At 59.1% G+C, this 13,812-nt stretch overlaps 1 protein-coding gene across 1 annotated transcript; it reads left to right on the top strand.

The window, feature by feature from the left end:
* Positions 1 to 207: 207 nt before the first annotated feature.
* Positions 208 to 11,902, top strand: SLC4A1 (solute carrier family 4 member 1 (Diego blood group)). Its single transcript, XM_069481504.1, has 19 exons — positions 208 to 222; positions 333 to 423; positions 1,454 to 1,515; positions 2,293 to 2,473; positions 2,549 to 2,684; positions 3,480 to 3,603; positions 3,765 to 3,834; positions 4,002 to 4,186; positions 4,705 to 4,915; positions 5,165 to 5,359; positions 5,528 to 5,676; positions 5,787 to 5,981; positions 7,436 to 7,609; positions 8,049 to 8,138; positions 8,641 to 8,807; positions 9,615 to 9,868; positions 10,770 to 10,939; positions 11,034 to 11,207; positions 11,822 to 11,902. The coding sequence occupies exons 1-19, from the start codon at positions 208 to 210 to the stop codon at positions 11,900 to 11,902; spliced, it is 2,724 nt and encodes a 907-aa protein (XP_069337605.1).
* The last annotated feature ends 1,910 nt before the right edge of the window (positions 11,903 to 13,812 follow it).

Raw genomic sequence — 13,812 nt, 5'->3', positions numbered from 1 at the left:
ACTGAGACCTGCAGGGTCTTTGCGCTCAGTGGCCTCCCTTTCAGAGGCTTCGTCAGACAGTGAGTGCGCAAGTCAATCACCAGAAAAGGACAGTCTGGGTCAGGGAGGGCCCCACTCAGCCTGTGCCCCTCCTCTGCAGGGACCCACGGTGTGGGTTATGCTGGGGTCTTGGATCGCCGTGGACAACTGGACACTCAAGGCAGCACCATGGCCGATCTGCAGGTGGGTCTTTCCTGGCATCTGGAGGCTCTGGGGACCCGGCCCTGGCCTCCTACCTTTACGGGGGCCTGGAGAGCCCCTCACAGCCCAGCCTTGATGGCCACTTCCCACAGGAGGATTACGAAGAGGAGCTGGAGGAGATTATGGAGCCGGGGGAGTATGAAGAACCAATCGTCTCCGTGCCCGAAGAGGCGGAGCCAGCAGGTGAGCCCCATCTCCCTCCCTCTGCTGGGATGAGCTGCTGAGCCCTGGACAGGGTCACAGGGGACCGTGTCCTCTCCCCTTCTCCACAGCACCCCGCCTCCCTGCCCCGCAGCCCCTTGGCCAGTTCTCCCCACGATTCTGGCTGATTGAAGGATAAACAGCATTTTGTTTGAAATGATCACAGGAGGTGACTGGGGCGGGGCAGGGCAGTCACCCATCGCAGTGCCCCTTCCAGGTGTGAGAGGGCAACCAGGCCCATCTGGGACCAGGCCGTGAGCCCACATGCCACCTGTGCCCACCCAATGCCAGCTTCCAGGCTAGAGACTGGGCCTGCTCTTGGGGGCCAGAGGTCCTGAGGAATGAGGGGCCGTGGGGACACCCCTGGGCAGACAGGCATCAGGAACTGGCACCACCTTCCTTGGCCTGTCCAAGGTCTTAGGTGGGGAGCCCCAGGCAGGGACCTGTTTACTGTCAACAGGACTTAAGTGCTGGCGATTGGGATTGAAGTTAAGAGGCCCCTCTGGGAAATGAGGACGGGGGTGGGGGTGGAATATAAGGGGCTGCCCCCACCCTGGTGCCCGAGCTCAGCTTGGAGGCGGTGAGAAGCTGGCGGGCTTGTTGAGGCCTGTGGGCAGGTGCGACGAGGGAGGCGAGTCTGGCCCTAGAGGTGGCAGGGAAGGAGGCCTCTCTAGGAGGGTCCTGAAAATTGCCATTCAGGACTCACCAGTCACCTCGGAGAGGTCCCTTCCTGTCATCACTGAGGAGGGGCCAGGCCACCCGAGTTGCATCTCCGGGGTCCTCAACAAGGCTCAGGTGGGGGGCGTGAGGCTCACCTAGGGGATGCCGGGCTGGGCCTAGGACAGGTGTGGGAAGCCATGTCCCACTGGGGCACCAGGGGCCCAGCCCAGAGCCAGAGGGAGGGAGCCAGGCATCCGCCACGCCTGGGCCTCTGGGGCTCAGAGTGGACGGTTGCAGAAGGGCCTCAAGGGGCATTGTTGGGGGCGACACTAACCGGCCGCTGGGTTTTCAGCTGACCTCACTGAGCTGACAGCCCCAGACTACGCCACCGCATCGCAGCCGGGCACGCACGAGGTGAGGACCCCAGGCCACCTGATTCTCTCTCCCACGCTGCCTCTGGGACCCACCATCCCACCAGGGGAAGGGAGGAGCAAAGGGGCAGAGGCAGCTTCAGGCTGCCCGTGAACAGGCAAAGGAGTGGCGGGTCCCAGGAAACAGGTGGGAGGAAAGAGGACACCCCCACTGACAGGGAGACCTGGGCCCCCTGGGGGAGGTCCCTGGGCAGAGATAACCGACTGCTGAGGGCTGAGTCGCAGGCCCCGGGCCCTGGCTGGGCTGTCAGGTGCTCGCTGGGGAGGCACAGAATTCAACACATGCTCTCCTCTGCCTGGCCCCCCAGGTCCCTGCTGGGCGCCAGCCTGCCTAGCTGGTTAGGAATTTGGGCTGGCCCTCAGTTATGGCCTTGGGAGTGGCCACCTGGCCCCAAGACATGCTGAGACTCACATCCACTCAACGTCCCTGGAGGCAGGATCGGATGACTGACCTGATGACTCCCCAGGGCCCTCTAGCCTCAGCCACCAGGCCCGAGCTTCCCACGCCTTCCCCTCCCCGCCCCCCGCAGTGGCCACTGCGCACCCCTTTTGGTCCAGAGGTTCTCCAAATGCCTGCTGAAATGGGATGAGGGCCTGCTCAGGAGGCTGGGACCCTCGAGCTTCTCCCATGCTCTCAGCTCAAGGTCTGCCCCTGGCCCTCCAGGGCCCTGGGCCTCTTATAAGCCCCTCTCCAGGGCTGCTGATGCCCGCTGTGCCCTGGGCCCCGCCAGGGGACTAACTCAGGCCGGTGGGGCCTCAGGTCTACGTGCAGCTGCAGGAGCTGGTGATGGACAGGAAGAACCAGGAGCTGCAATGGATGGAGGTGGCACACTGGATGCGACTGGAGGAGAACCTGGGTGAGGACGGGGCCTGGGGCCGCCCGCACCTGTCTTACCTCACCTTCTGGAGCCTCCTGGAGCTGCAGAGAGTCTTTGCCAAGGGTGAGTCTCCTGGGCCCCTCTGGGACCCCTGCGTGTGAGCTTTGTTGGCCCCGCTAACCCCTTCACTGCCTGCAGGTACTGTCCTCCTGGACCTGCCGGAGACCTCTCTGGCCGGAGTGGCCAACCAACTGCTGGACAGGTTTATCTTCGAGGACCAGATCCGGCCTCAGGACCGAGAGACGCTGCTCCGGACCCTGCTGCTCAAACACAGGTGCCCCTGCCTGGCAGGGCCTGAATTCCACACCCAGCGAGCCCAGCCCCGCCCAGGCCACCTGGCTCAAGGTCTCCACCAGGGTCCACCTGGCCCATCAGGCAGGGGCCCACTTTTCCTCCACTATGGATCCCACCTGTGACACCTCGGCAAGAGTGGCCATGTTTCATGCTCAGAGTCGGGAGCCGCTGGTCCCCAGGGAGGCAGACCCGTGAGGCCCTTTCCTCCATCCATTCTTTTTTTTCATTTTTTTATTTTTTTTTTTTGAGACAGAGTCTCGCTCTGTTGCTCGGGCTAGAGTGCCATGGCATCAGCCTAGCTCACAGCAACCTCAAACTCCTGGGCTTGAGCAATCCTCCTGCCTCAGCCTCCCGAGTAGCTGGGACTACAGGCATGTGCCACCGTGCCTGGCTAATTTTTTCCATATATTTTTAGGTGTCCAGCTAATTTCTTTCTATTTTTAGTAGAGACGGGGTCTCACTCTTGCTCAGGCTGATCTCGAACTCCTGACCTTGAGCGATCCTCCCACCTCGGCCTCCCAGAGTGCTAGGATTACGGGCATGAGCCACTGTACCTGGCCCCTCCATCCATTCTTGATCCCACCTAGTCGTTCCACAAAGAGGCCACTCACTTACATCCACAATGTCCTTGGAGCGGAGGCTCTGATTCTTCCACCCCAGGGTCACTCTGGTCTGGTCTGGGAAGTCTCACTTGATGTCCACCCTTGATCCCTCACACCACTGATAGCCCAGCCTGAACAGCTTGCTCAGCCCATGTCCCCTGTATGTCCTTCAGCCACGCCGGAGACCTAGAGAGCCTGGGGGGTGTGGAGCCTGCGGTCCTGGAACGCTCTGGGGACGCGTCACGGCCACTGCTCCAGCAACAACCCTCGCTGGAGAGGCAGCTCTTCTGCCAGCAGGTGAGGCTGTGACAGGGGTGTGTAGGGAGAGCAGGAAAGCCTCCAGCCCAAATGGAACGTGCTTAGAAGTGAGAATGGGAAGGGGAGGAGGGGGCTGGATGCTCAGGTCTCCCAGGTCCAGAGTGGCCTGGGGACTCCCCTCAACACCCTCCTTCCCACAGGGAGGGCACTCGCCATCTGAAATTCTGAAAGAGATGCCCCCGGATGCAGAGGCCACCCTGGTGCTAGTGGGTAAGAGCTGGTGTCTCTGCCCCTCAGCCCTCCACAGTCCCCGCTTCTGCCCCATGTCCTGGCTTAGCCAGCCCTTCCTTGAGCCAGGACCCCCGCAGCTCCTCTCATGAGTACACCGCCCCCAGGCCCCCTCAGCCTGGCCTGAGCCCCTCTTCCCCCCACAACAGGCCGCGCCACCTTCCTGGAACGGCCGGTGCTGGGCTTCGTGCGGCTGCAGGAGGCCGCACCGCTGGAGGAGACCGTACGGCTGCCGGTACCCGTGCGCTTCCTCTTCGTGTTGCTGGGACCCGAGGCGCCCCACACCGACTACACCCAGCTCGGCCGGGCTGCTGCCACCCTCATGTCAGAGAGGGTGAGGAGGGCCCGCGAGGGCTGGGGTGGTGGTTGAGACCCATTCTCCACCCGGGCCCAGCCTGGGTCACGTTAGGTTCACTAGTTTGACCCATTCAGTCTAATTCAGCTGCTTTTGTCCCCCCTGGCCAGGGGCAGCCCAGGTATGTGTCGTCTGGCCTCCGCTGCCTGAGTGGCCTGGTTTAGTCTGGTTGGCTCTGGCCTGGAGGCTCCAGTCTGGCCCGCTCTGACCTGGTTCCGCCTGCTTAGGTCTGGCGTGATCTGGCCTAGTCGCTCTAGTTCCAGGTGGTCTGCCTGACACACCTGGTTAGCTTTAGCTCCTCTTTCCCCACCCGGGGCCCTGTCTGTCTCCCCAGGGCCCTTTCTTAGTGGGGAGCAGGGGGCAGAGGGGCAGGAAACCCAGTGCCTGGCAGTGGGAGCTGCACGAGAGGGTTCTGGTCCCTGGAGACCCTGGCTGCGGACGCCTGGGTGCCTCCGCTGAGCAGGCCCAGGCAGCCTGACCCTCTCTCCTGCCGCCAGGTGTTCCGCATAGATGCCTACCACGCCCAGGGCCGGAGGGAGCTGATGCGCTCCCTGGAGGGCTTTCTGGACAGCAGCCTGGTGCTGCCCCCCACGGACACCCCCTCCGAGCAGGCCCTGCTGAGTCTGGTGCCCGTGCAGAAGGCGCTGCTCCGGAAGCGCTACCTACCCAGCCCTGCCAAGCCAGACCCCGGCTTCTATAAGGGCCTAGGTAGGTACCTGCCCTGCCCAGCCAAGGCTCTCTGTCCCCACAGACCCTCAGACACCCAGCACAGCCTCCACCTTCCCACCAAGTGCTCCTCTATCACCACCCCCTGTGCCCATGCCTGCCAGCCTCCTTGGCCACCTATTCCCATCAGACAATCGCCCTCGCCCCTCCACTCACCTCTCCCATGCCTCCCCCTGCTGCCCTCCCTGACCATGCTCTTATCCTCCACCACAGCCTTGGCTGAGGACTCAGGGGGCCCTGAAGGCCCAGATGACCCCCTGCAGCGGACAGGCCGGCTCTTCGGGGGCCTGGTACGTGACATCCGGCGCCGCTACCCCCATTACCTGAGTGACATCACAGACGCACTGAGCCCCCAGGTCCTGGCTGCCGTCATCTTCATCTACTTTGCTGCCTTGTCACCCGCCATCACCTTCGGTGGCCTCTTGGGTCAGTGCCAACACCTGTCCCCCTAACTCTCACTTCTGATTCTCTGGCCTCTGTCTTGGACCCGGACTTCCGACCTTTGGACCTCTGCAACAGCCTACCCATGACTTGCTCTATTGGCCCCTGGAAATGATCTCCTGACCTTGACCCCACTGTGATCTCTACCCACAGGAGAGAAGACCAGGAACCAGATGGGGGTGTCGGAACTGCTCATCTCTACTGCAGTGCAGGGCATTCTCTTCGCCATGCTGGGGGCTCAGCCCCTGCTTGTGGTTGGCTTCTCGGGCCCCCTGCTGGTGTTCGAGGAAGCCTTCTTCTCGGTAGCCCTGGCCTGGGCCCCCTCTGACCCTGACCCTGTACCTGACCCCTGGCTCCACCTGCCTGGTGCCTGAGGCCCTTACTGACCTGACTCCCTCTGTCTGCCCCGCAGTTCTGCGAGAGCAACGGCCTGGAGTACATCGTGGGCCGCGCCTGGATTGGCTTCTGGCTCATCCTGCTGGTGGTGCTGGTGGTGGCCTTTGAGGGCAGCTTCCTGGTCCGCTTCATCTCTCGCTATACCCAGGAGATCTTTTCCATCCTCATCTCCCTCATCTTCATCTATGAGACCTTCTCCAAGCTGATCAAGGTGGGGGCCCATGTGGATGTGACTGCACGTGTGAGACTATGTATAAGGCCATGTGACAGTGTGTATCCTTGTACAGCATTTGTGTGGCCTTGTGTCCACCTGTGCATATAACCGTGTGTCTGTGCATATGACTGCGGGAACACGTGTCTATGTGTTGTCACACGTCTACACACAGGACTGTGCCACTGTGTTAACTGTGTACGTGTTGACACCTGCTGCCTGTGGCCCAGGATTCTTGTCCTGACTGTGTAGTGACTGTGCCTGAGAGGGCGCCTGTGTGCACAAAACCAGTTCACGACCACACACGATGTGACTAATGGGCAGGTGTGTGTGAGATGGGATACCGGACGGTGCCTGCATAGCGAGGACAGTGGACGTTCTGGAGGCTCTGAAGTCCCTCACTCCTTCTCCTGCACTTGTCCTCAAGAACTTCAGGGCCTGTGGACCAAGGGCCCTGCCCCTTTAGCTTATGTCTTGTCATCTTAAGCTGTGCTTGCCTCGGTGTCTGCCTTTCATATGGAGGAAGGCTGGAACGTTGTATGCCTTCCCTGATTCTGTTGGTTGGTGGGGCTTTCTGTGTCCAGATCTTTTAAGCCCTTTTTAGAAACCTCCCTGGCAATTGTTTCCTGTCCTCCAGGCTTCTCTCATCTCCCAGGCCCTGGTGTGAATGTACGCATACACACACACACTCATTGCCTCTGTGGCCTGCCCCATCCAAGTCTAGCGTGGTCTTTACTCCTGAAAACCACACCGTAGAATCCCATTGCTCCTCTGTTACCATGTCAGTTGAGGAAGATGGTTGAATGGATGGATCATCGATGGATGAATGAATGAATGGACGGATGATGGTTGGATGGATGGACAATGGATGGGTGAATGAATGGATGGATGATGGATGGATGGATGAATGAATGGATGGATGATGGATGGATGATGGTTGGATGAATGAATGGATGGATGACGGTTGGATGGATGAATGATGGTTGGATGAATAAATGGATGGATGATGGTTGGATGGATGAATGAATGGATGGCTGGATGATGGCTGGATGAATAAATGGATGGATGACGGTTGGATGGATGAATGATGGTTGGATGAATAAATGGATGGATGATGGATGGATGATGGCTGGATGAATGAATGGATGGATGATGGATGGCTGGATGAATGAATGGATGGATGATGGTTGGATGGATGAATGAATGGATGGATGGATGATGGCTGGATGAATGAATGGATGGATGATGGTTGGATGACGGTTGGATGGATGAATGATGGTTGGATGAATAAATGGATGGATGATGGATGGATGATGGTTGGATGGATGGATGGATGATGGATGGATGAGTGGACGATGGATGGCGGGAACGGCAGTGCTGGGTAGATTTAGCTGATCCTTTCCAGCCCAAGCCAAGGCTGGGAAGGAACAGGATGCCTGGGTTTTCTGCTTCAGATTTTCCAGGACCACCCACTGCAGAGGAACTATAACTCCAGTGTGCTGACAGTGCCCGATCCTCAGGGCCCCCTGCCCAACACAGCTCTCCTCTCCCTTGTGCTCATGGCTGGCACCTTCTTCTTTGCCATGATGCTGCGCAAGTTCAAGAACAGCTCCTACTTCCCTGGCAAGGTTGGCACAGCCTCCCCACCCATCCTTGCCTACACTGCCCTATCTCAGCCCTAATCCCTCACCCCAGCTTTCCCAGTGCCCTCAGTTCCCCTTCTTTCCCCAGATTTCCATTCCCAATCCCAAGGCTCCCTGGCCCCCTCCCTACACGGGGCTTCACTCTGCATGCAAGGCTGTCTACCTTCCTTGGCATGCCCAGGCTGAGAACCCAGCGGGGAATGAAGGACAGTTCTTGGGAGGAGTGGAGAAGCTGTGGGGCCAGGGCTGGGGTCAGGGGAAGAAGAAAGGAGGCAGATGTGGTCGAGGTGCAGGACAGGGCATTGGATGCTGATGTGTCCCCCAGGAAGAGCAGGGCCCCTGGGTAAATGTGGGGAAGGGGGGAGGAGGGGGAGGAAGAGGTGGGGAGAAACCACTGACCACTGGTCCCTTTGCTTCCCTCCAGCTGCGTCGAGTGATTGGGGACTTCGGGGTCCCCATTTCCATCCTGATCATGGTTCTGGTGGATTTCTTCATTGAGCATACCTACACCCAGGTGAGCCTCCTCCCAGCGCTCACACCCATGACACTCCCCAGGTCCTTATTTCCTTCCCCCAGCATGCCCCCTCCCCAGAACAGCTTTCCCCAACCTGAAGCCAATTAGGGTACCTCTACCCCCTCTCTCCCTCCCCGGGAGCCCTATGTTCTTCTCACAGCCCCACGGGACCCCTCTGGCCAAAGCAAGGGGTTGGCTCAGTCGTCCCCTTTATTCTTTAAACTAGGGCAGTAGAAAAAAGTCTGCTTTGGAGCCAGACAGATTTGGGCATGAATATCAGCTCTGCCACCAAACAGCTGTGCAATGTGGGGCAAGCTGCATAACCTCTCTGATCTGGTTTCCTCATCTATAAAGTTGGGAATGAGCAGATGGTGTAAAGGCATTAGTGCAGTGGCTGGGTTCAGAGCAGGTGCTCAACAAGTGCCCCCCACCCAACCCCCCGATGCCCGGGATCCTGGGTCCCCCTGCCTCTAATGTTCTCACCAGCTGTCCCCTCCCACAGAAACTCTCGGTGCCCGACGGCCTCCAGGTATCCAACTCCTCTGCCCGGGGCTGGGTCATCCACCCGCTGGGCTTGTTTTCTCCCTTCCCCATCTGGATGATGTTCGCGGCCGCCCTGCCTGCACTGCTGGTCTTCATCCTCATATTCCTCGAATCCCAGATCACCACGTGAGAGACGGGGCGGGAGGGGGGGGGGGGCCCTGGCCAGAGGCAGGGAAGAGAGGAGGCTCCAGGCCAGAAAAGACCAAGCACTGCAAACTAAGTCTCAGCGGGGCATGTGGCCTCCCTGCATGCTCAGGGGCAAGTCTGTTTTGTGGGACCCGAAGTTGTATAACTTGGAGAGCTCTTTTTAAGAAAAAGGATGCAAAATGAGGCCGGGCGTGGCTCACACCAGTAATCCCAGCACTTTAGGAGGGCAAGACGGGAGGATCATTTGAGCCCAGGAGTTCAAGACCAACCTGGGCAATATAGAGAAACCTCATCTCCACAAAAAAGATTAAAAATTAGCCAGGGGTGGCAGCACATGCCTGTGGTCCCAGCTACTCCGGTGGCTGAGGCAGGAGGATCGCTTGAGCCTAGGAATTTGAGGTTACAGTGAACTAGGATCACGCCACTGCACTCCAGCCTGGGTCAAAAACCAAGACCCTGTCTCAAAAGAAAACAAAGCAAAACAAAAAAAGAATGCAAAATGAAAAGTATAGAATTAGGAGCTGGATCTTGGAAGGGGCAGAAGCGAAGGCCCTGGAGCTTAAGCTGCGTGAGCCTGTGACTCGGGCTGCGCAGTTCTGCAGATGTTCATGCTCTTAGAGTCTGCATTTTCATGCCGGGCAGGAGGGCAGGGAGCAAGAGCTCACAGAGGGAAACGCACAGAAGACAGAACCAAGGCTCAAGGCCCCCAAGTGTGGAGAAGGAAGGAGCGGGCAGGGTGGGGTGGGGGGAGAGCGCTGCTGACCCCTGACCTCCCCCCTCCCCCAGGCTGATAATCAGCAAACCCGAGCGCAAAATGGTCAAGGGCTCTGGCTTCCACATGGATCTGCTGCTGGTTGTGGGCATGGGCGGGGTGGCTGCCCTCTTTGGGATGCCCTGGCTCAGCGCCACCACGGTGCGTTCTGTCACCCACGCCAACGCCCTCACCGTCATGGGCAAGGCCAGCACCCCAGGGGCTGCGGCCCAGATCCAGGAGGTCAAGGAGCAACGGATCAGCGGGCTCCTGGTCTCTGTGCTTGTGGGTGAGTGAGAGCTACCTTCCCTCCCCCATCCTCCTGCCCCACCCCCGCTCCCAACCTGCCCTTAGGATGCAGTGCCCCCCAGCCCTGCCCACGCTGCAGCCTGGTCCCCACACACCCACTGCCCACATCCCCCTGGCATCCACAAGGCACTGGGTTGGGCATCTGAGCAGGGAGGAAGGGAGTCCTCCACTCCTGGGGCCGTCTCTAGACCAGACCCTGCCTTCTGAGCTTGTCCAACAGAAGTTCAATGGACTGTGGCTTCCGGCCTGCCCTGCTGCTAACTCGGCATCCCTCCTTGCCTCTGGGTCTCAGTCTGCACGGTTACGGGGGTCATGCGACATCCCCAGTTCTGTCACAGCTCAGCTGCTCTACGGCTGATGCAGGGGCCAATGCTCCAGGCACAGTCTGGGGGGTGCAGGGCAGAAGACAGAAGAAGGGTCACTGGGGTTGATCCCTGTTCTGGAGCAGTCAAGAGTCCAGCCGGGCTCAGGGTGGGCAGTGCCATGGTCGCTGATGGAGGGTGGGGGAAGTTTCTCAAAGGAGGTAAAGTTGACTTGGAGGAGGGTTAGGATTTGGAAGGTGATGGAGGCGTTCTGGGCCTGGCTGAGCGGGAAGGTGTCTCTCTGAGCTCTGTGACCCCCACTATGTTAAGGGAGTGGGCTTAAGTCAGTTAGGCAGGCGTCTGACTGCCTGCTCGCTGTGTGGCCTTAGGTGGGTTGTTCACCTCTCTGAGCCTGTTTCCCCATCTGTAAAGTGGGGGCAATGCCTATTAACGGGGCCCATAGAAAAGGCTCCATATGGCACCTGTTGTTTCACTCCCAGCCCCAGACAGGGTCCTGGCCCCGCTGGCACAGGGTCACTGGGTGCCCGGGGATGAGAGTGTGTGTGGCTCCCCCCACAGGCCTGTCCATCCTCATGGAGCCCATCCTGTCGCGCATCCCCCTGGCTGTGCTGTTTGGCATCTTCCTCTACATGGGTGTCACATCCCTCAGCGGCATCCAGCTCTTTGACCGCATCTTGCTTCTGCTCAAGCCACCCAAGTACCACCCGGATGTGCCCTACGTCAAGAGGGTACAGGACCCTCCTGGCTACCCGGCCAGGCTGGGGCTGGGGGGGGTGGGTGGGTGCTGGGGTGGGCAGGCACTGACCCAGCCTCCGCCTGCAGGTGGAGACCTGGCGCATGCACCTGTTCACGGGCATCCAGATCATCTGCCTGGTGGTGCTGTGGGTAGTGAAGTCCACACCTGCCTCGCTCGCCCTGCCCTTCGTCCTCATCCTCACTGTGCCCCTGCGACGCTTCCTGCTGCCACGTATCTTCAGGAACCTGGAGCTGCAGTGTGTAAGTGGCTGCCTGGGCCTCGGGCACAGGAGCTGGGATCATGTGCGGGATGCGTCTCAGAACGAGGGCAGGTGGGACAGCATCATGGGTACAGTCCAGGTCTGGGGCCCAGCCTGCCATGTCCTAGCATATGATCCAGAGCAAGTGGCCTCACCTCTCTGCAGCTCCGTTTTGCTCACCTGTAAAGGGAGGAATGACGACAGGGCTAGAGAAACTGTTAAGTGGCACACAGGATATGCCCCACGGGAGCTGTGCCAACCCCTGAGCGGCTAGTCCTGTGGTCTTCCAAATCATTTGGGACAGAGTCGCTCCTCTAATAGAATTCTTCCAGACACGGCACAGGTCACTGTGGGGCTGCCCTGGTGAAGGGGTCCCCTGCTCACCCTCCACAGCCCCTCCCCTGCTGGGGTACTAGGTCCCCGAGGGCCCCTCCTCCTTTGACAGCCATTCATCTAGACCAATCCTAGAGGCTGGGGGGACAGAACAAGACTTGCCCAAGGTTCAAATAGAATAGACCCTCCCCCACATCCAGAGGTGCCTCTGAGCACCCAGGGAGGTGCTCGTCTGGCCCCTGGGCCTCTCACCCGCTCTCCTTCCTGCCCCGCCCCCCGCAGCTGGACGCAGATGATGCCAAGGCGACGTTTGACGAGGAGGAAGGTCTGGATGAATATGACGAAGTGGCTATGCCCGTGTGAGGGGCAGGCCCAGGCCCCAGACCCCCTATTCTGCTTCCACACCCTCCCAGAAGCTGAAGTTCATGGGCATCTCATGGACTCCAGGCCCCTCCTGGGGCTGTGGCTGGGGAAGGAAGGGGTGTCCAGGAAACCTTCCACAAAGGGCAGACTGGCTTTCCTGGCTGGAGATGGCTGACAAGACCCACATTAGGGGATCTGCTCCACTGTCCCTCCTGTTGCCACACTGCCACGGGGGTCCCCCACTTCTTCATGGCACAGACAGGGGCAGGAGCAAAGGAGGGAGGTAGGGGTGGTAGTGCTTGTTGTGTGACCTTGGGCAAGTCCCTTGACCTTTCCAGTCTGTACTTCCCCTTCTGTAAAATGGGCATATTGATAGTAATACCCACGTTGCAGGATGGTAGTCATCATTCTTCTTTGACTGCCCAAGGTCACACAGCTCCTGAGCAGCACAGCTGGAATTTGAACCAGGCCTTCTGACTTTGAGGCCAGAGCTCTGTCCTCTGTCAGTCACCTGCCTTCCCTTCCCTTCCCAGAAGTGGCCCTGCTGACACCTTCCTCCCCTACTGCTCCCAACCCCTACCTCAAGACCCCCTTTTCTGGGGCCAGAGAGAGGTGTCTGGGGAGGGATAGGTGGGGGTGAGGATCCAAACGGCCCCGGGCCGGGACTCAGGGCTCCTAAGTGCCTGCTCCTTCCCTCCAAGCGCTCATTAATTCACTCATTCATTCATTCCACAAACATTTACTGAGGGCTCTGGACCCTGTGGACACAGCGGGGACTGAGACAAGACCCTGCCCTGGGGTGGGGGTGGGGGGCAAGGCACAGTCTGTCCTAGATTCAGATGGGGGTGGGAGGAGGGCAGGAAGGGAGGGCTGAGACAGGGAGGGGGTGGGGGGAGGTTTGTATTCATAATTTATTATGTATTTTCTAAGAGCTTTCTTCATACTTTGGCTTTGCACGCATATACCCAGCCCCCCATTTGAGACTCAGTGTCCCTGACCCTATCTAAACTGAATCTTGGGGAGAACCCGGATTCGACCAGCAGGGGTAGGAGACGGTGGGCTCGCCAGAACATGGGCCAATCTATTTTTTTATAAAACAAAAATATAAAAAGAGTTGAAAGAACTGGAAGTGGTGACAGAGGGGGAGAAATGAGAATCAGGGAGTGACAGAAAAGAGAGGAGGCTATGGGCTCCAGCAAGTGGGGGGCCACAGACTCCTAGTGTGAGGGGGTGCCAGCCCAACATGGGGTGTCACTGTTAGTAACTCCCCAGCTAGCTCACTCAGTGGAAGGCTCCCGGGGGGATCCCTGAAAGCTGACACCCACCTCCCACCACTTGACCATTCTATGCCTCAGTTTCCTCGTCTGTGAAATGGGAACGATAATGGTACCTACCTTGTAGGGTTCTTATAAGGACTAAATGAGACAGTGCGAGTCAGGCCCTGGCTTGCACAGAGCTTGCCTCAGAGGGGGAGCTGCTGGTCTTGTTATGCTGATTGGAATAACAACACACACACACACACACACACACACACACACACGCTCTGCTCCTTGAACATTGCTAAGAATGAAAAAAAAAAAAAAATCCCCCACTCTGCTAGTGCCCTTTCCCTTCGCACTTGGGAACAGGTTTTGCCAATAAAGATGTCTGTGTTGGAGTGGCTGCCTCGCTTGAATTCCTCTTCCCAGAGTTGGGGGAGCCCAGGGGTCTTGGCTGGACTAGGCGGACATGATGTGCCCAGTGTGGGGCAGGTGGAGGCTGCAGCCAGGCTGGGGGGTGGCCCTGAGCCCTAGGGGGGGGGCTGGCACCCAGAAACTGGGTCGGGAGTGCTCTGGGAATCCCTCCTCTTCTGAATAAGCAAGACCCGTGGGGGTGGGTAGGGGCTGTAAGGGGACCTTGCCCCCTTCCCC

Source organism: Eulemur rufifrons, chromosome 9, assembly GCF_041146395.1.
Source record: "Eulemur rufifrons isolate Redbay chromosome 9, OSU_ERuf_1, whole genome shotgun sequence".
NCBI classification, from domain to species: Eukaryota; Metazoa; Chordata; class Mammalia; order Primates; family Lemuridae; genus Eulemur; species Eulemur rufifrons.
This window is presented reverse-complemented; position numbering and strand designations above follow the sequence as displayed.

Excerpts from the sequence above, each read along its gene's own strand:
- SLC4A1 (XM_069481504.1), top strand. Across the intron at positions 2,474-2,548 it reads GCAGAGAGTCTTTGCCAAGG|GTACTGTCCTCCTGGACCTG; the intron begins GTGAGTCTCCTG and ends CACTGCCTGCAG. Across the intron at positions 3,835-4,001 it reads GGCCACCCTGGTGCTAGTGG|GCCGCGCCACCTTCCTGGAA; the intron begins GTAAGAGCTGGT and ends CCCCCACAACAG.